The following is a 26,536-nucleotide window of genomic DNA, read 5'->3' as shown; positions in this document are numbered from 1 at the left end:
TACATATATACATTAACGACTGTCATAATCTTAAACCTGATAAATAGATGTTTGCAGTGTTCTTTATCGTGTGTTCCAACAATAATCCTGATGAATTTCTTTTGCAAAACTAGAATATCATGTGCTTGGCTACTGTTATTCCAAAGCAAAATCTCATAACCAATTATGTTGTGAAAAAATGCAAAAAATGAATACCTCAGATACTAGTAGTAGAAAATGGATCGATCTGGAACAGACCTGGAACAGCATAGAACAACTCAGGAGCTCCTGGGAAAATGACCACCGTGCACAGTGAGCCCACGGTCTTTTACGACCTCCATTTTAGGGGTGAATTTATTCCCTTTTATGACCACTTTTTAGGGGGTGTACTCGTTCTCTTTTCTGAGCACATTTTTAAGGGTGTACTCGTTCCCTTTTATGAGCACTTTTCCAACCCCTATGTTAATTACGAACACATAGAAGAAGAGATAACACATAACACTACGTAACACACAGCAGAACAGATAACAGATAAGAATATGAAACATAGAAGGGGTGTATTCGTTCTCTTGTATGAGCATATTTTCCAACCCCTATTTTAAGATAACAGAAATTACATACGATTACGAACACATAGAAGAGCAGATAACACATAAGAGTACCTAACATAACAAGGGTGTATTCATTCCCTTTTATGAGCATATTTTCCAACCCTTATTTTAACATAGCAGAAATTACACTGAGACTATGAACACACAGCACAACAGATAATACATAGCACAGCTAATAAAAGAGCATGGCGTATTTTCCAACCCCTATTTCAACATAGCGCATCAGACAGAGACTACGTAACATAGCGGGGGTTTACTCGTTTTTACGAACACACAGCAGATACATAAGACTCGTTCCACCCTTCCAACCCCTATTTGAACCCATGGTCTTTTAGGGGGGTGTATTCGTTTTGGATTCCACCCTTATTTGAACATAGCAGAGAATAGAAGTGTACTCGTTTTCAACCCCTATTTTAATGTAACATTATTTTCTTTTACGGGGGTAGCAACACCCCCAACCCTCCTCCTTTCTCATCCAGGGCTTGGGACCGGCAATGGCGGAGTTTAAAAAAATAACATCATCATACTCATAAATGAATAAGGCATAACATCATTAGCATCAATAGTAGTGAGTGAGAATTTGTTTAAAAAATCCTGCATCGAATACCCAGATGCACGACATGCTAGATATAGGAAACAGTAATGTCCACAAAAATGAGATAAATCACCTTGAATACGTCTATTATTCCATGTATAATACAGACAGTTTCGTTTTAAAAACCTTATATGATGTTGTATATAGGGAGGTATACCATAGCTATCGAAATACTCTCCCACACACATATTAGATATATAAACAGCAACCCAATGTTCACCAGGCTTATCACTAGAATCAGTATTTATAATTATGGCGGCTGGAAATGTATGAATAAACAAAGGTAACTCATCAGCAGCATACACACCAATAAAATGATCTTTAGGCAAATTTTGTTGTAATGCTTCATAAAGCTCAATTGTATTTAACATTTCTTTAATTAATATATATTTTTCTCTGGAAATCAATTTCTAATTCTGAAGAGAATTCACCATAAATAATTGTTGTTACAGGAGATGGCAGTGCTTCTTTAAAATGAACCTCTAAACGTACACTTCCTTGCCGTTGCGGACTAGTATGAAATGCAGCACTTGCGCTTGAATCAGGAGCTAAATCAAACACCAGTAGAGTATAACCATTAGAATATTCAGCGAGTGAAATATTATTACCTTGATTAGAATAATAAATACCTGAACCTGTAAATAACGTAGAATATGCTTGTACATATAGCTTATTATCAAAATCTGGTTGTAAAGATTTGAAGGGCATTGGATTTCCATCAACATACAATGTAAAAAATGACATACTAAAATGTTGAAAATTGAATGGATTTGTTTGATAAGTACCATTGAAAGCAGTATTAGTAACAAAACCAATAATAATACGTTTAGGCACTATGCCTGAAAACAGATCTGGAAGTGTACTATCCATAATTCCTTGTGGCAGAGTTTCTGTCTTCACCTGCACTTTTGTTATAGGATATTTTATTCTAAATTTAGGATTTTGTAATACTTTATTTTGTGCTATTTTAACTGCTGGTGATACATCAACCTTTTTCACAAGAAATGTTGCATCTGTAATTACAACTTTTCCATCAGCATCTGCGTCACCCATTAGACAAAATGTAGGTTTAGCTGGAATTAGTTTAATACGCAATTGTACATCATCCAGTAAAAATTTCTCCTGATTGAAAATATCAGCATGAATATAACCCAATAATTCAAATGACTGACTTAAAGCAGTGAGAAGAAAACGTTGTTTAAATCCTACATTAGCATCGGCCACACTGTCCATATGCCCTGCAGTATCTTTAAACCACATTGATGTTTGAAGATGCGTTGTTTTAGCTTCAGCATTATAATTTAGTAGTTTTTCAATATACGATCGATATGGATATGTATGTGAAGAGTAGGAAATAATTTGTTTATTTAAATATAATTGCACTTCACTGAACATTGCATTGAGAAAATCATTTACAGGGCCGATTTTCTTATCGGTAGAAGTTAAATTAGAACCATCTGATTTAGTAATTTTACCTTTAACATATAACATTGTGTGCGGTAAGTCAATATAGTCATCCCCATGACCGGGGACTACAAATTCTATTGGTGCATTATCAGCTATTGAAGCCACAGGCTTATATGGAACTATTTTATTACCTATAATACTGGTTTGAGTGGGTAAACCAGCAAATAAATCTAATTCTGATTTCATACATTCACACTGCATTTTTCTCTTTTCTTACTATTAATATTCACACATGAAATTTAAAATACCATATTACGTCTACGAAAATGTAATTTTACACATACACTACCATATTGGAAAGGAAGTGGATTACCTGTATTATCTCTTAAATCAATAATAATTTGATCAAATTGTTTACGTTGCACAGTGACATAATGAGGATTATCAAAAATATGTACATTATTAATACCATGCTCTGTAATATTTGTATTTATAATACGTAACAATGGAGCTACTGTGTCACCCACCATTTGTGGTTCTACAATATCACTGTAAATATACATAAGTGTAGGTAGCGCTTTTTGTAAATCAGGTGGATAACGAGCATGATGAACAACTGCAATATCTTCTTGCTGAATATGATCAAAACCTAGTATTCTGGCTAGTTCAGGAGATAGGCGTACTTGTATATGCTTCTCTTGATCTTTTATTACTCTATTAACCTCAATTCGTTTCACTGATGCTTTGACTTTTAATTGTAAATTTAATATATCACTTTTATGATTAATTTGAGATAGAATATCATCAACATGATAATAGTGGCCTGGTAAGATTTGAGTTATTTTCCAGTTTTTTGTATTCATGAAACGATAATAAATATTATTTGTATATTTGGAAACATTCTGAAATGAACTTGTATAATGCACTTCAACAACAGCTGTTTCCCACACTCCCTTCTCCAGTACAATAGGTTGATATAATTTAGTAGTATAACAAGCAAGAGTATTTTGAGGAAAATATTCCATAGAACTATTGCTAGGAAGTGTGAGATAAAAACTATCACTTTGCTCCATAATTAATCAATCAAAGATATCTTTGGATCTTTTTATCCGTTTCACACCACCACCACCACCACTAAAATGAACTTTCTTTCTTTTTCTTCTTCCAGATCCTTCCAACACCGGATTTAATTTATTTTGAGCTTTATTTTTTAAATTTGTTTTAGCTTCTTGCCATCGATCATGCAAAGACTCTTCAATAGGTCTATTATTATCTAGTACATCTCCTGCTACATTAATTCCTGTACGTATCAATTCTTTACCAACAGTTTTTGCACCTTGTTTTAATAAAGGAAATACAGTACGAAATAAACCTCCTAGAAAACTACCAATGCCATAACCTTCTTGATATGCTGTACTTCTATACACGTTATAATTACCTCCTGCTTGATGTATGTAATAATTAAGGTAGGGCTCATTCATCTTTCTTTCTTTCTTTCTTTCTATATACTTAAAAATATCAATAGATCACAATAGAATATTAGTATTATTGCTTATAAGTACACCATTTGCGTTTATGGGGTGGAGGACCATCCTCTTCGTCTTCTTCGTCTTCTGTTAGTTTTCTAATATAATCTATTCGTTGAGGATTACCAATGTACTCTAAGGGTATATTGGCTTTTGCTAATAATGTAGCAAAAGGTTTCCAGCCGGCAACTGAAATATTTTTCTTACGACATCTAACAAAATCGGATATCAAATCCACTATATTTGCACCTGGAATTAATTTATTATTAATATTCACATTTCCATTATTGTCCCATTGAATATTTGGATTTTGTTTCAATTTACGTAATAAAGGTCTCGCTTTACGTTTACAAATTTCATGTAAATGTTGTAACTGCTGCCGGTTTTTGAATTATATTTAAATATTTTTGTAAGACTTCTCTATATTTTGTCCATTTTTCTTCTGCATTTAAACTTTTATTATTTAAAATTTCTTTCATTTCATCATCAAGATTAGATATCGTTTGATAATGATGTAATTTTTCTGGTGAGATTAAAATAAGTTTCTGTGCGTTTTGCATAATTATTTAATTAAACTAGATAGTATACCTCCAATAATAGGTGCAAGCAAAGCAGTAAGAAAACCACCTTTTTGTATAATTATTCGTTTTTCAGGGTGTCTACTGACCTGGAAAACCTTGAAAACCTGGAATTAGCCTGGAATTAACTTTTGGACCTGGAAAACCTGGAAATAGCCTGGAATTGGACGAGGAACCTGGAAGTTTTAAAATTTTTTAAAATATTGTTTTTGGGATTGGTATGGAATAAGTATATTTTTGTAAAATGCAAGAAAGTCATATACTACAGCATAAGTTAAAAGCCAATAATAACTTATTCAGTGGAGACGTAATTGAGAAAGACAGACAGGCGTGAGCACAGTGCAGGCGCTGAATGTTTTTGGAAGGTATGTTGAGGGTACAAGAAGAGACTGAATAAGATTTTATTTGTTTGGCATGGTCGTTGTGAATAACAGTGATTTAAAAAAGAGATAAATTAGTCCCCGATGATGAGAGTAAGGTAATTGAAAAAGTTAAATTTCATGATCTATTAAGTTTGTGTCTTACACTGAAGGAATACTGGCATACAAGCTAGAAGCTTTCTCTGTAGTTGCTGCTTATTTGCATAGTATGAATCAAGCTTATTTGCTGCTTTGTGAAAACATTGGTTTACATGTTTCTGTAGCAAGAGTAGTAGACATGTCTGGAACAACATTCCGCTTATAGTCCTGTGCCGAAGCTTTTTAACAGGAGTCCAGGCCCGCGGATATCGCAGTGAACACCATTCCCGGTGGCCGAAAGGTGTATCACCGGAAAAAAGTAAAATTGCCCACATCTTAACGGAATCACTTTTTGTATTTAGGTTAACATTTTACTAGTCTTACAATAAATCCTGTTACACATTAACAATTAACATTTTATTTTTCAGCCATTAAAATGGCGAAAAGTAAAACTAAATTCCAGGACTCGTGGAAAGGCCAGTGGAAATGGGTTATTAGGTCCAACGATCCATTTAAAGCAGGTTGTAAACTCTGCAGAACTGATTTTGACATTTCAGATATTGATCATTGAAATTTCATGAAAAAGGAAAGAAACATCAAATAGCTGTTAAAGCTCTTAATGCATAATGTTCGATCGCAAAGTTCTCAAGCAATGATAACAAGGAGCCTTCCTGTACAAAAAATTCTACAGCGTCTTCCAGTTCAGTGACTGGCACATCATCTATTCCAGTTGTTCAGGAGAAAAATGAAAGCCCAGCAAAAACTAGTGGTGTAATAAAGAGTTATCTTATCTAAGATCAAGTGACGAAAGCAGAAATAATCTGGACATTACATAAAGTTACAAGTCATGCATCGGCCAGAAGCCAAGCGAGTGCAACGGATTTGTTTCCTTTAATGTTTCCTGAGTGTGGAGTCGCTAAAAAATATGCAATTATACAAAGACAAAATAGGTTATGTCATCACTTTTGGATTGGGTTTATATTTCCAACAGACATTACTTCTTGAACTACAAAATTGTGAATTTTTTGCAGTATCGTTCGACGAAAGCTTAAACACTATCTCACAGAAAAATCAAATGGACTTAGTAGTTCGTTTCTGGCACAGTGACGAAAATAAAGTTTTAACACTTTATTTAACATCAGTATTTCTCGGACATGCTACTGCCCAGGATTTGTTAAGTGCATTTATAATTACTTGCGATTTTTGTAAGTTACTTCAGGTTTCTCTTGATGGCCCCAACGTTAATTTGAAATTTCTGAGTGATTTAAAGGCCTATCTGAGTGAAGGAAATGGTGAAGGTCTACAGCTTTTGGAGACAGGAACGCGCTCTTTACATATTGTTAATGGGGCTTTTAAGACTGCACATACCAAAGCTGGTTGGAATGTGACAGAGTTTTTGAGAGCGTTGTACTATTTATTCAAGGACTTCCCTTCAAGAAGAGCAGATTTCATGGCAGCATCTGGAACAGCAGTTCCCCTCTTAAATTTTGTTCTATTAGATGGGTGGAGAATTCTAAAGTTATCAACCGTGCCATATCTATGATTTCTGCCTTAAAAGTTTATGTTGATGCAGTGAAAACAAAACCTCCTGAAACATCAAACTCCTCTAAAGTAAAAGCCCACATCTCTGGTGTACTTTGCCTGCTAGATTAGGGTTCCTTCAGTCCGTATCTGTAGAACTAGAAGAATTCCTCACTAAGTACCATACAGACAGTCCATTACTACCGTTTCTATGGAATGACCTAACACATTGATTCGTAGTTTGTTAAGCCGCTTCGTGAAAGATGATGTCTTAAAGTAGCTAAAACTTCAAGAAAACTGACCTCAATAGATGTTTTTGATAAGGACATCTTAAAACCACTTAATCTAGTTGATGTTGGATTTTCTGCGGTTACATCGCTTAAAGGAATGAAGGATGTTAATATATATTGAACTTTAAGAAAGAATGTAGAAGATTTTTACAAGAACTATGTAAAAAATATATGCTAAAATGTCTTTTAAAATACAGTGTAACAAGAGCCGCAAATTGCTTGTCTTCAGAAACTATGACCAACGAAACCCTTCGTGAATCACGCATCACACTCGTCCTGGAGACATTTGTCGAGAAGGAGCAAATAACGCCTGTAAATGCTGATATGGTGAATTTGGAATATTTAAAATTTTGTTCAGACCAAGACACAGCACGAAAACTGTCAAATTTCAGTTACAAAAATGATAGACGTTTTTCTCCATGATCTTTTAAGTAAAGAAGGTGTCTCCAATGCGTTTAAGATATTCATGCATAAGATATATGTACTTTTCCATAGCAACGCAGCAGTGAATAGGAATTTCTCCATTAACAAAGAGTGCATTGTTGAAAATCTCCAAGAGGAGTGCTTGATTGTCTAGAGAAGTGTGTTGGTTGCTGTGCGTGTTGCTGGTGACATACGTAATATGAATATCACAAAGAGTATGGTTCAGTATGTGAGGAATGCATCCAGCAGAAGAAATGAATATCTGGAAGACCGCGGTGAAAAAGACAGAGCAGCTCGAGAAAAGAAAGATATTAAGAAGAAAATAAGAGAGTTGGAATTAAAGAAGAAAAGAATACTAACTGACGCCGAAGCAGAAGTAGATGCGTTGGAAGAACAGGCGAAAAAGTTAAAAGGGATGTTGAACTCTAGAAGTTAAATGTCAAAAACTGTTCACTGTGAAAGTTGTTTTCTTTATTTCTTCATATAATGTGCGTGGTTCCATACCATTGTCAGTTTTTTAAACTTTCACGTTACAATACATTTTAAATAAAATATAACTGATGGCCAACCCCATCCAAGAAGAATGTGCAGTAACATTTAACAATATGGACTACTTTGCGTTAAGAATTTGTATTTTATATGATCATTTTCCTTTTACTTCTAAACTAATACTAGAAGTACTTAGCATAAAATACCACAAGAGTACTTTAAAGGGGAGTGCTTGTAGTAAAATACTCTTGTGGTATTTTGTCCCATAACTTAGCGGTGAGTAAGCTATTTTCCCGCCATTTTTGTCATTGTTTATCAACATTCACGTGCTACTACTATAATATTAGTTTATTTGAAGTAATGTTTTTGACAGAAATTTACTATTATACAGGGTGAACCTTAACTAAACCGATAAACTTCGGGAGGTGAATCTCGAAACCGAAACAAGAAGAAAATTCCTCTAACTTTTCTCCACAGTACATAGTTTTGGAGCTACAAGGTGCCGAAAGTGTGGAAAAATGAACTTCCGTGTCCTATATTTCCAAACCTATCCAACGTAGAGAGTGCAGCTTAATATCTTTTTAAGGGTCTTATCTGTTCTGAACATATAATTTCCTTTGTGAGATTTTAAGCAGCACTCTCAACTTTGGATAATTTTGGAAATATAGGCGTCGGAAGTTCATTTTTCCACACTTTCGGCACCTTTTAGCTCGGAAACTATGCGTCTTGGAGAAGAGTTCTTGTTTGAGTGCCGAGAATCATTTCCCGAAGTTTGTCGGTTTAATTAAGGTTCACCCCTGTATAGTATTAATACATTAGGATATTTAAAACTACTGCACATTTTTCTCAACTGACCTTCTGGTAGGGAATATTTTAATTAAACATTTTCTTGTGTAAAATGTTTTGAGAACCTACATTCCAGTCAGTTTCTTTTTCTTTTCATCTTGTCATTTAAAGAAACTATCACTTGCCATATGCATTCTCTAATTATAACCAGTTTTTGTTTAGAACTATATAAAATTGCATTAACTTATACGTGTTACAATAAACGTCACTCTAGTTAATTGACCTGGAAAAAAAGGAAAAATAAACCTTGAAAACCTTGATAAAACCTGGAATTTGAAAATGAACATTTAGTAGACACCCTGTTTTTTCTTGTTTTAATGACGGACCTTTTTTCACCAAATATCTCAGTTCCTTTTTATATTTTCTTAGCTTATTTATCTCTGTTTTATTTAATGGAACATTTCCCTGTAATACGTTACAGGAACATTCACAAATAGAGCGAATTAAATCAGGATCTGCATTTTGTAAAATTGCCTTACGTGCTTTCGGTTTTGACTTTGCTAAAAGTTTTAACAAATGTGCATTTTCCTTACTAATCATTTTTTACGGCTACTAAAGCACAAATAGTTGTTAGAATATAAACCATATTACAATTATTATTTTTTACAGGTACATAAACATAATTAAAAGAATCTGTTGGAAAGATATTTGTTCGAACTCGCTGTTCATCAGGAGTATTTTGTTTTAAATAAAAAAGAGTAAATAACCATGTGCAATTCGAGTTGCATCTTGATATGCTTCTTGAATAAATTTTGTATTACCTGGATACAATTGTCGTGCGAGATAATTAATTTGAGCTTGGTCTGTAGGATTTTTAAAACAAACAATATAATGACAATTTAACGAAATATCCCGCATTCCTTTTTGTTGATGAAAAATATTCTGTGTTATAGATATTACACTTATATTTCTATGATGGCTACCCTTAGTAAAAATATCTACAATCCGATGGTCACACTCACGCATTAAATCATCAATAATGACAAGATGTGGACCTTCGTGTGCTTGAAATTCATTATTTTGAGGTAAACCTTCTTTAAACGTACAGTTTGAAAGAGTATCATACAACGGTTGCCATTCAACATAACACCATACAATATTTTTAAATAACTTGCTATAATGGTCAAGAAATGATTTAATAAAATATGTTTTTCCACATCCTGTAGGACCTGCTACCATACATGTAAAAGGAATTTTCCATTCCATCTCTATTACAGATATATTGCTAGAATTTAAAATACTTGTGACGACATGCTTCACCTATAAATTCTTGACTTCTCTTTTTTACAATATAGTATGTTTTAAATCAATCCAAGAATTTTCGCTTTTTGGCAGACCTAACCATTTCACATAGGCCTTATTATTTTTCTTTCGCAAAACTTTTTCAATTAAATATGTTTTTGGAAATTTCGTTAATTGTAATTCGTGTCCGTAAAATCTTCCTTCAATAGGTTTATTATTTGAGTCTACTAAGTGATATGTCGGAGGATTAGTGAAGAAAACTTTAGCAATTCGAAAAATTTCTGTACTCCAATTGCGTGTAAAACCTCTATCAAAACCAGGACGCTTAAGTTTACTAATTCTTACATATTCACCTATCTTAAATTTACTTTTTCTTTTTATCACAGAAAACTTTTTGCAATAGATGTTTGTCAATAGATGTTTTTCATTTTCTTTTTTAATAGCGTCGATAGGTTTCATTTTAATAGTGGAATGAATAGTATTATTATATTTATGTAGTAATTCCGGCAGAATGCCAATCCATTTATAATTTCCCTGCAGTGTAAATTTTCTCCACATTAAATTACGTAATGATCTATTAAATCTTTCAATAATACTTGCTTTCACGTCACTGTACGTGGAATAATGTTTAATGTTATTTTGGTTCATCGCCTTCTGAAACTCTGAATTATAAAATTCTCGACCCCTGTCAGTTTGTAAAAATTTAGGGATTTTGTTTGCTTTTCTCAGTACTGTTATAAATGCTTGTGTAATTTCTTTCCCAGTTTTATTTTTCACAGGAATAGCCCAAGCATATTTAGAGAATGTATCTATCACAGTTAATAAATATTTGAAATTTCGATTAATTTTTGCTAGACCTTTCAATTTTCCACTATTCATTTCAACTAAATCAGCTTGCCATAAATAATGAATCCCTTTCGTTATAACGGGTATTCGAGGATAGTTTCGTCTTGCACTTTTATGTAATTCTGCAACTATTTGTTCTCGAACTGATTGTGACATATTTTTTTAATACTAATATATCCAAAAAAAGTTATATCGTATTTACAATATACAAATCGTACATGTTATATCTTTATTATGATACCCCCAAGGAACAGTGTGTATATTACAATTTAAAATTTTTCTTTTGTCATCATACGGATCTAACGCTAATTTTGTCACCTGATTTGTTGTTAAATTATGGTATTTACTTTTAATTTCAAACTGTGTTTTATGAATCGTTTCGTTTTTAAATATACATGATTTATAATCGTCAAACCTAATTTGTTCTTTAACTACATTTTTCTTGATCCCTTTACATTTTTTAATTCTTTATTTTCACCAGTTTTTATTGCATAATTTTTTGCTCGTAAGCCGACATACTCAATAATGGGAACTCCACCTAATTCGTCTTTCATTTTACCCAAAATGTGTTTATTTTTTGTGCTATATAAAGAATTATTTTCAGGATAATTTGAGGTATCAAAAAAGTCATTCATATTTTTTATATTGTTATAAATATTGTTAGTTTTAATATAGTAAATGAAAGAGTCAGTATCCATATATGCAATTCTAATTTTATCTCCATATCGCGGTTTCATTATATTATAATGAAAGTTATATATAGCTAATTTTGATAATTCTAAAACTGTCGCTCCTACATAGATCGGTTTATTAAGGGTTACAGATTTTTTTACCATATGAAACAATGCCAAATTATCAGCCAATTTTACCCAATTTTGAAACTGATTTTGCGCTACTAATTTTTTACACTTTTTTTCATTTTAATTAATTTTATATCAATTCGTTTTTGTACATTCTCCATTGTCTTTCCGTATACAGAATTATTTAATAACTTATAGAAATCTTTTTTAAATTCAATTGTAGCATTTGCACGGCGTTGAGTATTTTCTTGAATATAAGATGCAAGCCATTTAAATTGACGAAACCATAATATTTTATGTAATTTTACCAATATTAAACCTTGATTTAGATAAAATTGTAATACTCTATAATGCAAGATATAATTCGATTTCGATTTAAGTGTCAATAGTAATTTTGAGTATTTACCATTCGGTGGAACTTCATTAGTGGGAGCACATGGAAAATCAGAATGGTATTCGTGTAAATAATTTGGATACTCTAAGTACACTTCTAGAAAAAAAAACCCATTCACTATCCGTGGGCCAATTGATAATTTTGTTTGTCTTGCCAATTGTCAATTTTATCCTCCCACCGAAAACCACCATGTGGTAAATAGTCAATCATTGATAGTCCGTACAAATTGTTCATGTCAATATACAGTAAATAAGATTGTTCTTTTTCCGCATCAAAATCATGTACGTAAGGATTATTAGCTTTGGCATATCTTAACACAGCTTGAGTAATACCTCCGCGAATCGATTTTTCTACAAACATATACATATTGATATCTGATAAAAGTTCAAGTTCAATTTTTGTTCTATATAACATGGCTTGCCATGCCAACCCAGGTGCAGTAAAACAATTAATCGGATCAATACAAAAAGCATTTAAACATGTCTTTCTAAAATTCTCCAACACATCTGCTGTGAGAAGTACATCACATTTTAAATATAGATCGTGGTAGTCCCCTAAATTTTCACATTTAAACACACGCCAAATCAGTTTTGCATATTGATAATCAGTCTCGGAAATTTGTGTTCATTCAATTTGCTACTAAACGCCTCTCTTCCAGGAAATTCAGTTTCTTTAAATGTATCTAAATTTGTTATGTATTCATAAAAATAAATTCCCTTACGAAGAATTAAAGGAAACGTTTCATCAGAAAAATATTGCTTTGTATAGACAAATTGCTCAGGTTTTAATTTTGACACCAAATTTTCGAGACTGTACGGCAGGAATTTAAATAAGTCTACAAAACGTAACTCGATAGGTCTACCATTAAAATTAAAGTGCTTAGAGAATGTTATGTATTTCTCAGTGCTTTCAGCAATTACCGAAATATTTCCAGGGGTGCAACCTAATTCTTTCACAAATAAATGTGCATCATACCCAGACAAATTATGGAAGAAGACAGGGATAAAATTACTTTGACGTTTAATTTGTAAATTGCAATTGTTGCACACCGTGGCAATAAATTGACCAGTTAAATGGTTATGATGTTTAACTTTTCTATTGTTACTCGTATATTTACTATCGCAAACCGAGCATTCAGTGGATAGGTTAAACTCCTGTAACTAAGAACTATTTAATGGTATTAATGGTTTTTGTTGATCTAATATGTTTATGATTTTTCTTAATTCATTCTCCATAGCAGACATAAACTTTATCGATACGTTTTCTCCCCGATAAATAACTAAATCTGATTTCATGTAGTTGTTACTCCAACATACAATATAACCAAAACTGCATGGTATATGTTGGTGAATTTGTATTGTATGAGATCCACTTTGTTTATTTATAAGTTTTAATAAACTTTCCATATCTGCAATTATTATTACATCATTCTGTAATAACAATTTCAATTTTCGAAATTTTAAAACTTCTCCTTGTTTCGCCATGTTAATTTTGGTTGGAGTGTGTTCTTTACATAATTTGTCATGTTCATCTAATTTTGATTTGTTATAAAAAGATATTAAACATCGTCTACAAATAAATGTTTGATGACTACCTAACTGATGTCTGACTAAACCATTTAAATTTGTAATTAAACAATAATGAGAGTTTAAATATAATAAATCAATATGTTTACCTACAGCTGTGTTTTCGCTTATACGTAACGGAAAAATAGTTTTATTATCATAATAAATGCCATATATATTAATAGAAATTTGTTCCTTAGTAAATACAGAATTATACATATGTTCAAATTTGCTTATGTGTTCTATTTCAACGGGGAATTTTATATTTGTTTTTTCAAACAATGGTAATAAAGTATTAATATATTGTATGTAATTATTCACACGATGTGGATTATCTTTTGTGGGATGCAATGCAGCTAGAATGCTATACATAAATCTTCTATTATCGTTATTTTGATTATTTATAATACATTTTGTGGATAAAATCCATTGAGGCAATTTTATATGACTCTTCAATAACGCATTGATATTTTTTATAAGACAATAATGAGTGTTGCAATTTTCTTCACAATACAGTAAATCTATACGTTTATCTACACATGTGTTTTCGCTTATACGTAACGGGAAAATAGTTTCATGATCATAATCAATGCCATATATATTAACGGAAATTTGTTCCTTAGTAAATACAGAATTATACATATGTTCAAATTTGCTTATGTGTTCTCTTTCGACGGGAAATTTTATATTGTTTTTTTCAAATAATGGTAATAAAGTATTAATATATTGTATGTAATTATTCACACGATGTGGATTATCTTTTGTGGGATGCAATGCAGCTAGAATGCTATACATAAAACTTCTATTATCGTTATTTTGAATATTTATAATACATTTTGTGGATAAAATCCATTGAGGCAATTTTACATAAGTTTTCTCTTTATGACTCTTCAATAACGCATTGAGATTTTTTATTAAACAATAATGAGTGTTGCAATTTTCTTCACAATACAGTAAATCTATACGTTTATCTACACATGTGTTTTCGCTTATACGTAACGAGAAAATAGTTTCATGATCATAATCAATGCCATATATATTAACGGAAATTTGTTCCTTAGGAAATACAGAATTATACATATGTTCAAATTTGCTTATGTGTTCTATTTCGACGGGAAATTTTATATTGGTTTTTTCAAATAATGGTAATAAAGTATTAATATATTGTATGTAATTATTTACACGATGTGGATTATCTTTTGCGGGATGCAACGCAGCTAGAATACTATACATAAAACATCTATTATCATTATTTTGATTATTTAGAACACAATTCTTTTTGGATAAAATCCATTGAGGTAATTTTATAAAAGAAGAAGCGGAAAGAGGATCATATTCACTGATTTTAATTTCTAAGTGATGGTTTGGTTCAGAACAGAAAGACCACCCTGATTTCTTAATTGCTCTATTTTCTTGTTCAACTAAAATTTTATTAAATAGTTTTTCTATTATAGAATTCACATCTGTACTCGGTAAAATAATTTCGTTACCACTATTTACTAAGAATCGACATGTTTCTAAATCTACTGGTTTTACAAAAGTTGTAGCCAACGAAAAATTTACTTTAAATGCTGAATTATCTTGTTCCTGTTTTAATATATCTAAACAGTCTTTTCTTTTATTCTTTAAAAAACATCCACTATCCTCATTTAAATCAGTATCACATTTTAAAATATTTTTTTTTAAAATTATTATTAAATAGAGTATCAGAATTGATAGTATTTGATTTAACCTTTTTTGTTGCCATTTTTTTAAAAAAACTAACTCCTCAAAGTTACTATAATAATTCTGAACTGAGTTTTTATAAAATAATATTAATATTATTATAAAATGTGTTACTTACAAAAGAAAAGAAAACCACACTGATAATAAACCACACTAGTAATATAAACCACACACACAAAAAATATCAACTTTACGCTTCAGACGGCAAACAGGTAGTGATTACAAAAAACATGTCGGTCAGTCTTTTATACCTGCGTGATTGCATTGCGCAATATTACGCAATAGGTATGAGTCATGCTCGAGGATTCCCCTCTTTTTTATACCTTTGTAATTGATTACATTACGTTCAGGGATTCCTATCGTTGAATGACAAGTTATTGTCTGTTAAAGAGAAAACTAGCTCAATGTTTTTTAAAATCCGGATGAATGACGTAATGAGAATTATCTACATATGGCGGAAGTTATTATGTAACTGATAACAACACACGGAAGTTTCGCATTCCTCTACAATCTTTAGATAATCTCTGCTATGTTCAAATATAGGTTAGAACAAGTTCACTCCTTAAAAGAATCTTTGCTATAGGGTTCGAATGTATTATCTGTTATGTTCAAATAAGGGTTGAAAAATGAGAACGAGTACACCCCCCGTAGTCTTATGTGTGCTATGTGTTGTTGGAAAATAAGCCATGTTCTTTTATTAGCTGTGCTATGTATTATCTGTTGTGCTGTGTGTTCATAGTCTCAGTGTATTCTATGCTATGTTAAAATAGGGGTTGGAGAACGAGATCACCCTTTAAAATGGACTATGTTTAATCTTCGGTGGAACGAATACACCCTCATTATTGTCTTAGTTTTATGTAATTTCTACTAGGGGTTGAAAAATGTGCTCATAAGAAAGAACGAGTACACCCCTTAAAAGTGAATGAATCTTACGTATTCTCTGTTGTGCTGTGTGTTCATTGTCGCAGTGTAATTTCTGCTATGTTAAAATAAGGGTTCGAAAAGGGAAAGAGTTCACCCCCCTAAAAGACCATGGGTTCAAATAGGGGTTGGAAGGGTGGAACGTGTCTTATGTATCTGCTGTGTGTTCGTAAAAACGAGTACACCCCCGCTACGTAGTCTCTGTCTGATGCGCTATGTTGAAGTAGGGGTTGGAAAATACGCCATGCTCTTTTATTAGCTGTGCTATGTATTATCTGTTGTGCTGTGTGTTCATAGTCTCAATGTAACTTCTGCTATGTTAAAATAAGGGTTGGAAAATATGCTCATAAAAGGGAATGAATACACCCTTGTTATGTTAGGTACTCTTATGTGTTATCTGCTCTTCTATGTGTTCGTAATCGTATGTAATTTCTGTTATCTTAAAATAGGGGTTGGAAAATATGCTCATAAAAGAGAACGAATACACCCCTTCTATGTTTCATATTCTTATCTGTTCTGCTGTGTGTTACGTAGTGTTATGTGTTATCTCTTCTTCTATGTGTTCGTAATTAACATAGGGGTTGGAAAAGTGCTCATAAAAGGGAACGAGTACACCCTTAAAAATGTGCTCATAAAAGAGAACGAGTACACCCCCTAAAAAGTGGTCATAAAAGGGAATAAATTCACCCCTAAAATGGAGGTCGTAAAAGACCGTGGGCTCACGGTGCACGGTGGTCACTTTCCCAGGGGCTCCTGAGTTGTTCTATGCTGTTCCAGATCTGTTCCAGATCGATCCATTTTCTACTACTGATACTCATAGGGAACTGTATCTTACAGTTTTCTTAACATAAAGAGCACTCGGGAGAGCTTTGTACATACATATTTGAAATTTTTTTTTCTGGTTAGTTGGGTGTCTATACATATACCAATAAATTTAACCTAAAATGCATCATAGTTTCCTTTATCATTGCAGTGATTGAGACTAAAGGTTACTTTTTTATCTTGATTTAGAACAAAACCATTTTTTTGTAAACCAGGTCGCTGCCTCTCTTAATGCAGCTTGAGCTTCTATATATACTTCTTCAAAGCTTGTATTTATATTAAGTAGGGTAGTGTCATCCGCGTATAAAATTGATGAGGTATTAGTATTTAGAGACAAATCATTTATAATTTTAAAAATAGTACCAAACCCAGAACAGAACCCTGCGTTACCCCAAATTTCACTTTTAAGATGTTTGAGTGCATGTTGTTAACACTATGGGTTTACGTTCGTTTAAATAGGATTTTACAAAGTTTAAACTGCTACTATGGAATCAGTAATACGTTAATTTATCACATAGGATATTATTATCTACTCTATCAAATGCTTTACTTAAATCACAGAATGTAGCTAGCCCTTCTTTTCAAAAATTTCATATATGTTTTTCGTTAATGATTCTACTGCATCAGTTGTGGATTTCCCAGGCCTGAATCAAACTTGAGATTCCATAATTAAATTTTGATCAGTTATATGTTTATATAGCTGTTCTTTAACATTAGTTTCCATATTTTAGAGAAAACTGGAATAAGAGATATTGGACGGTAATTAGACGAACACGATCGATCTCCCGTTTAGTATATAGGAATAGCTTTTGCTATTTTAAGCGCTTTAGGAAAAACACCTTGAGAGAGACATTTATTGAAGCACATTGTAAGGGTTTTGGTAATGTGATTAATGATAGCTTTTATAAGGTTGCCCGATATGTGAAATATATCCTTACTGTCAGAAGTTTTCATTTTTTTACTACTTTTATGACGTCATCAGGACTAACATGGTTAATAACAAAAGAACCATTAAATAAACTATGTTGAGTTAAATACTGATACGTATTTACATTAGTATCTGCTTTGTTTTTCTTGTTTTCCTCTACGGAAGTAACAATATACGTGTTAAGAGTATCAGGCGACAGCGTAACGTAATTGTTATTGGGGCCGCGGTGGCTCAATGGTAGAGCGTTCACCTCTAGTGCTAGGGGTCTCGGGTTCAAACCCTGCTCCCGCCAAGTGAACTTTGTGGTGGACAAACACCGTGTGCGTGGGTTTTCTCGGGGTTCTCCCGTTTCCTCCCACTTTCTTCAGTCCACCATTTCATTCATCTCTCATCACCACCGTCTCCTTTAGCCTAACCGGCAAAAACGTGGAATGTAAAACTCAAAAATTTCATTTCATATTTTATTATTATTATTATTACTATTGTTTACCTTGTTGATTATCTTTCATGCAGTTTTGCATTTATTTGATGATGATCCAATTTTCATGATATATTGCTTTTGCTACCTTTATTGCAGATTTATATTTACTCGTTTGAGACTTATAAATATCACTGTATTCACTAGTCATTTTGTTCTTATATATATTATAATATTGCATTAGCTTATTTTTCATAGCAGAGAGTTCTGGGGTTACCACGTTCCATTACCTAACTTGGCTTTCTTTGGTGAATTATATTGGACCACCATTTTAGGCACACAACTTTCAAAACTATTTAGAAACTTACTTAAGAAAAAATCAAATGTATCCCTGGCAGTTAAATTATTATACTTAATTTTTACATCGCAGTTTATATACGATAATGGTTGAATTAAACTTTGCAAATTAGTTTGTGTGATGGGCCTAGTTGCTATAAGTTTGGTGGAGGGAATATTAAAATTGCAGGATTCTTCTTTTCTTTTAATTAGATTGACTAGGAGGGTATCATGATCTGAGAAAGGAAATTGACATACCGTACATTAGTGGTTAAATATTCCGTTTTTCCGTTGGTAAATACATTATTTAAGCACGCTGTGCCTCTAGTCGGTTTAAGTTAACCATTTGAAGATTATGTTGTTTGTGTAGATTAAGTAACTCCTGGACAGTTCGTTTCTCAATTGTCACATCAAAATGTGCATTTTTTCATCGCTCCCTATTACTACCTGATAATTATGCGAGTTACTGGCAATAACTGAGAAATGCCAATAACTTCTCCATTTTTTCTAAAAAAAACATTTGGATTACTATCAGGAGTTCTATAAACAGATACGATCGTTAACTTGTACTGATGCATTGTACCCTTTCCAATTGTTCTGTACCCTAGCTCTGTATGTTTATTATTGATGAATTATGGATTTTCAATTGTTTAGTTTCTTCAATATTAATTCTAATGTTAAAAATATTTGTAAGTAGATCTACACGCATTTTTCTCCATTAATGTTCCTCTCTTCTCGTTAATCTCATTCATTTTAGCCCTATGGCAAATATTTTAACTTAGTGAACTTCTCTATATTATTATTATTATCAAAAGTAGTAGTAGTATTAGTCACATGGATATTTGTAACTATACTGGTCTTAAGATGTTAGTTACCATGTACTTACTGTACACTTTTGTTGTGACATCAGTGTTTTTCCATGCCATCAGAATAGCGTTTGACTTTTCTTGTGGTGACAAGTTTATAACTTGAGGAAAGAAACGAGTTTGTGAGCCTTGATTGAACTAAGCATTCATCCTACTTCATTTTACTTTACAATAACAAATTTCCAGTAGATTTAATGAAGAAAACACCTCCTAGAGTATGACGTCATTACTTGATACTTTGACTCACTTTTTGCTCAAAAACACAAAACACACTTTTTGTGTGTTATGGTATATTAAGAACAAACTATTGCAAAAATTTCAGATTTTTTTATTCAGGTCCATTAGAGATATTGGAGAGTGAAAGATGCTAAATTGGCATAATTCCCAAACTTCACTATTTTTTTCAGGGCTTTGGGACCAGCTACAGTTCTGTAAGTTTTTGTGTATTAACTTATGATCCCGGGCTACAGACAACCAAATTCAGATATTTCCGTCAGTTGCTTCCTCTTTGCAATCATGTTTTTAATGTCCCAAAACGTTGCTAGTGTAGACCCTGATTTCACCCCCTTCAAGTAGTTTTAGGCAAAAATGTTAAGAAATCAAAGTTTTAGTTCTGCAGGAGTTAAAGACGTCCAGCAATTTTCAATTTGGTAAGACAAATACATGCTGAAATATTCAAAACAAGGTTGCCTAAAATCGAAGAAAAGAAAATTGGCGGCAGCCGCTGCGTCGTCATGGTACCTTTTAAAAATAATTAATTGTGATTTTGAAGTACCCTGATATAGGATAAACATTCTTGAAAAAATTAGATTTTTTAGAAAAGGTCGAGCGGCAATTTTTCTTTTTTCTCGATCACATTGCATGGATTGACCCAGATGCGATCTCTGTAACAGAATGTCCTTAAAACTAATGCACAACTTCAATTTCTGAATTTCACAGCTCTTCTTTAGAAAATACAATGGAGGATAAGTTATCTATATTGTTCCGCGATTCAAGATTTGCAGGTTCTCGATCTTATTTGTTACTAAAATGAGAATTTACAAGTTTCTGCAAGCATTTTCACGAAGCAAAGGGACTTTAATGAGATAATAAAAATAAAATATGTACAGTTTTCAGAAAGCACTGGTATAGTTGTGGAAAGAAGTTATTTTCTAAAGCACTATTTTAAATTTGAATTGCTTTTCTAGTTTTGTTATATTGGTCTTCAAATATTGAGTACTTATCAGATTATTTGGCATATAGTGTGTAATTTTTACTTTCCCAGTCGTCTGTTTAAAAAGTTATATACTGCCTGAAGTCTTAAAACTACATAGACATACTTAGTAAAGTCTTGTTCAGTGAAAATTGCAGTGTAGTAACTTGGGAATGATACACGTAATATGAGTATGAAATACGGAGGAAGAAAGTTTTTTTTGACATATTCTTCCCAAGCAGCAAAATAATCTACGCAATTGAAGAAGGGGAAAATATCGTTATATAGATGATGGAAATACTTTGTTTGCCTGAAAAGATCTCTAGTGTCTTATCCCACGAGAGCTTCTACAGTTTAAGACATTGTTTCATGTTAAAATATGGAAATAAGTCTATATGTTGTGTTTGAGATGCATGGATTCACAGGTGAACAACATTTTATGAAATTTTCATGAAAAGCTAGTTTACCTGAAATTTCTTGTATGCAAGGAAAACTGTGACCGCTAAACTGAACATTCATTATTAATTTTACGTAATATAGTAATTTTATATATATTAAGAAATCTACGCAAATTGCCGCTTCAATCTCTTAAAGCGTAGATCACTTTACTCACTGGTTTGTAGTAGATATTTTATATAACATATTTCACTTGTCTAACAATCCAAATGTTGTTACATTTTATGGTGAATGAAACAAACTTCGTCGCTACTCACACTCTTGTGCAAAATGAAGACGTTGAACCTCATTCAAACTATATAGGTCCACTCGGACTAATATGGAAGAAATAAAGAAAACTTTTGGCTTGGTAGGTTCTGTGGTACTTGTCAAAGTGTAGTGTGGAGGACTTTTGGAGCAATAGTAAATTATGTAGTCTCACACTACCAAGATCGGTGTTGTCGGAAAATAGATTTGAACTTTTGTTGCGATTGTGACATTTTGCCGACAACGAAACTGCTAATGACAATAGACTTCATAAAGTAGAAAACATTCTAAATCTGTTGATTAGCAAATATCAATGTATATATCCTCGAGGAGGAAAGGTGTGCATGGATTAATCCATTATCCCCTGACAAGGCCTACAATTGTTCCATCATTATGTACCATCGAACCGCCACAAATACGAAATGAATGTCTCTTAAGTTATGTAGTGATAATGGTTATGCATGGTATTTGGTAGAAGTGTGAATCAAGATAGTCAGTTCCGGAGGGAGTGGTTGTGTAATTGATTACAGGACTTTGTTGTGAAGGACGTTCATTTAACGTAGACAATTATTTTATCATTATTGCTCTTAATATCACTTGTTGCCCAAGGGGCCGCGGTGGCTCAGTGGTAAAGCGTTCACCTCTGATGCTTGGGGTCCCGGGTTCGATCCCAGCCCCCGCCAAGTGAACTTTGTGGTGGACAAACACCGTTTGCGTGGGTTTCCTCGGGGTTCTCCCGTTTCCTCCCACTTTCTTCATTCCACCATTTTCACTCATTTCTCATTATCACCGTCTTTAGCCTAACCGGCATTACCGTGGGATGTAAAACTCAAAGATTTCATTTGATTTCACTTGTTGCGCGAAAACTCTCATCAGGTTCAGTAGTATGGTACCTAGTACATATGTCTGTAATAGATACTATATCAACTTAACCTTACCTACAGAAACCAATGTTTGTACAATATACCAAACATGCGTATGAAAAATAAAGATGGTAATATACAAATTGCTTAGTTCAGATGTATTAACTAAATGTTTACACATTTTGTTTAGCAAAAACATAGTCACTGAAGGGAAAGAATTAAACTAACGCGAGAATTATTGCTGCAGTATGTTTTTCTATTTCCCTGACGGCCAATAAGCATGTATATATATACTCACAGCGATAAGAAGAACGTTCTTTACGTACCGTAATTGCGGGCTACTTGGACCCTTAAGGGGCTACTTGGACCCATACCAAAAACTCGTTTAAAGTCCCTTATGCAATGCAATAATGAGTGAGTTCAGAGTTAGATCCGTTAGATGGGTTCATAATGAAGGCGTACACATATTGAAACTAGTTCTGTAGTAGGCTACGATTGAACAGCATTTGTGAGAAAGGTCGTTGACGAAAAGAGTGTATTTATTGACCGCCAAACTTTTATGTGTGAACACTATTTGCAAGGAAGTGGAACCAATGCTAAGTAAACACATAATTAGTTACATATAGGTTAATGAAACTGACATGGTAAACTTTCTCATATACAATATGATGTGTACGTAATTGCATTATTTATGAAGTGTGTACATATGACGTGGAAAACATGGATATTTTGTCCCACCACATCTTTTGTTATCTTTATCCCACCCCATCCTTTGTTATCTTTATCAATTGAAAATAAAGGTCTGCTGTCACGTGGCACACAAGTAAGGAATTTTCATTCTTTCCTTAAGGATACCGGTACAAAATGGTACATCAATATAAAATATTGCCTGCAGGTCGAAAATATGCTGATTTTTCATTTGAAGAATGTGTACCAGCAATTCAGTTTGGGAAAATGTCGCAAAAAGAAACAGAAGCTCACTTCAAGATAAGTCGTTCCACCATAGAAAAAAGATTAAAGAACAGGTCAAAGCAGATTCCGGGCCATCTGAAAGTGTTCACTGAAGAAGAAAAATTAGCCTTCGCTAGTCATCTTGATAAAGTTTGTGATTTCGGATTCCTCGTTAATTAACTTGATTTCAGATTTATTGTGAAGTCCTATTTAGCCATCCATGGAAGAACTGTCATTGCTTTCTAAGACAATCTTCCCAGTCGAGATTGGGTGAAGTTATTTTAGAAACTGCACCTCCAGTCAACTACTAAATTCGCTGCTAATATAGATAGGGCTCGTGCAGCTGTAGAAGACAAAGTAATCAGCTATTACAGTCATTATATTTGATAGTACCTGTTAACATGTTCTCTTTGTGGTTTGCAGTAAATAAAACGTGTTGTTCTTGGAACACCTACGTCCTACTAAGTCTCAGAGCAGATTTCAGTGGTTTTCTGTATGAAAATATGGGGCTCAACGCGAGTCTGACGTGGACCCATTTTTTTTACAATAATCGCCTGTTTTTTTCAATGTATGTAATTGAAACTGTGCTCCATATGTACAATAAAGGCTGTAATTCCACTTAATATGAGTTATGACAATAACTTTCGAGTTTTAGTGAATGAAAACAGGCCGAAAGAACGAATTTATTGCAAAATTGGGCCCAAGTAGCCCGCATCTACGGTATCAGATATGATACACTAAGCATAGACGGAACACGTCATTTTACCACTATGATACACATAGCAATCCATGCTTTAAGATGCAATAACAAATATAACAGAAAGAAAGTATTATATATGGAACTGTTTACATATTATTAGTGTTTCATATTTAACTTGATACCCATCAGGGTGTTTATTGAATTTGTTGCAGGTTACATAAAAAGACTGCTTGCAGGAAACCATATATCTTTACAACACAGAAGGAAATAAATTGTCATTCAGGTGAGAAATCCCATATTTGCAATCAGGCTTACGCAGGGTTTCCTCAATCACATTTTGCAACAGATATGTTCAAAGACACGGGTGAAAATCCGCACACATGTCGAGAGTGTAGAAAGGAATCCAATGTTCTTTCAAGTTGGGTTGGACACATGTTAATACATACAGGTGAAGAACCTCACACATGCAAAGTCTGTGGCAAGGGATTCAATCATAGTTCAAATTTAGCTGTACACATGTTAGTTCATACAGGTGAAAAGCCCCAAACGTGCCGAGATTGTGGGAAGGGATTCAGTCAACGATCCCATTTGGCTAGACATGCTAATACACACAGGCGAAAAGCCTCACAGATGCCAAGATTGTGGAAAGGGATTCAATAAACGTTCCGATTTGGCTAACCATATGCTAATACATATAGGTGAAAAGGTTCACACATGCCAGGAGTGTGGTAAAAGGTTTAAACGAAGTTGGTATTTGAAGAGACACATCTTAATACATACAGGTGAGAAACCTCACACATGCGAAGTGTGTGACAGGGGATTCAATCATAGTTCAAATTTAGCTGTACACATGTTAGTTTATACAGGTGAAAAGCCCACACATGCCGAGATTGTGGAAAGGGATTCAGTCAACGATCCCATTTGGCTAGACACATGCTAATACATATAGGTGAAAAGCCTCACACATGCAATGATTGTGGAAAGGCATTTAGTAGAAAAACTTATTTAGCTAGACGTGTTAATACATACTAGTGTAAGAGCAGACGCATACTAAGATTGTAGAAAGGGATTTGTTCCAATTTCAAATTTAGACACACACATGTCAAGAGAGAGGTTGAAAAGATGACACATACCAAGAGTGTGGAAAGAGATGTTTCAGATTTGGTAACACATTTTGTTCCCGAGAGTTATATCATCTATTATCACATTTGCATCACGTGTTTGTGTTTGCAGGTGAAAAAGTCAAACTTGCCAAGAGTGTGATAAATACTTTACTCTAATTTTGAGTATGTTATCACTCAGAAGGAACTTCCGTTGGTGTTAAAAGTGCGAGAAAGAATTTAGTCGAAATTCAAATTTAGCAATTCAGATATTTACATATAGAGTTGAGAAAAAACACAGGACCTAAGAGTTGGACGTAAGGGAGGTTCAGATGTGGCAAAATATAAAATATGGTTAAATATTTGGTTTAAAGTAAATTTAGGAAAAACAACTGAAAAATGTTCTTCGTCGCAAGACTGTGCGAGAGTATTTACTTGAAGTTAGCAGCACAGATTGGAAAGGCATTGGGTAAAGTGTTGTAAGCGGTATATTAAAACTAATTTCTCCAACATGCACAGTGTATGAGGGTATGATGTATGAGTGTATATAGGCGTGTAAACATATAAAGTTAAGAATCTTCATACAAGCGAAGAGTGTAACTAATGACAAAATTCAGAACTAAATTTAGCAATACGTGTTAACAGATAAGAGTGGCACATATAACTTGAATGTAGAATGCAAAAAAAAGTAAATATGTCTTTGACGTGTAAGGAATGCTGAAACAACTTATTGAAAACTTGGCACAATACATGTTCACACATAAAAGGATATTTTGAAAGAATAAAAATATAAAGCTAGTTAAGGAAGCATATGTTTACACATTAAGGAAGCATATGTTTACACATGTAGACGAAACATTTCACGTCTTAATGGTGGAAAAGAATTAGGTTTAAAATTCAAGACTATCAAAAGACTTGTTTAAAGCCAAGCTCAAAAGGCGTATTTTATAATAAAGTAAGTTTCAGTAAGCATTGTATTATATTAGTTTGTGCATTCGTGTACGAAACTAGATATATATCTTATATATGGAAGTACTGTCTTCTAAAAGTACACTCATACCCTGTAAACGCCGTGTTTCTTGATTTAAAACGCAAGCACATACTGATACGTGTAAAATTTTCCGTTCTTACTATTGTGTTTTTGAAAAATATACATATGACAATTTAAAACTGATAAGGAAAAACATACAAAAGTTGTTCTTATTTAAGTTTCCTCTTAAACGTGACAAGCTTAATAGCGCAAGACAGTGCCGTAGCCGGGGAAAAAACTGACCTGATTACTGCCTCCTATATCGACGAAAGTCAATGGGCAAGAAGCCCATGAATTCACTATATGATGATCGCTATATTGGGACCCGAGCCATGGTCAGTCTCTGCAATTAGAGGCTTTACAAGCTGCGAGTTTCTGAGTTTGATTCACTGACTTTTTGTTATGACTTCAT

General features: G+C 33.2%; 1 protein-coding gene across 3 annotated transcripts in view; it reads left to right on the top strand.

Moving 5' to 3' along the window:
• LOC145670543 (uncharacterized) overlaps positions 1–26,269 on the top strand; it is a 59,602-nt gene extending 33,333 nt beyond the window's left edge. For all 3 annotated transcript variants that reach the window (XM_081739347.1, XM_081739346.1, XM_081739345.1), the window contains exon 3: positions 24,207–26,269. In XM_081739347.1, the coding sequence (XP_081595473.1) occupies positions 24,207–24,654 (448 nt within the window). In that variant the 3' untranslated portion in view covers positions 24,655–26,269. The remainder of the gene's footprint in view (positions 1–24,206) is intronic.
• Positions 26,270–26,536: the final 267 nt, after the last annotated feature.

The sequence above is a fragment of the Thermobia domestica genome, chromosome 14 (genome assembly GCF_964235325.1).
Source record: "Thermobia domestica chromosome 14, izTheDome1.hap1.1, whole genome shotgun sequence".
In the NCBI taxonomy this organism is placed as follows: Eukaryota; Metazoa; Arthropoda; class Insecta; order Zygentoma; family Lepismatidae; genus Thermobia; species Thermobia domestica.
The sequence above is the reverse complement of the archived record's forward strand: the minus strand, read 5'-3'. Positions and strand labels throughout refer to the sequence as shown.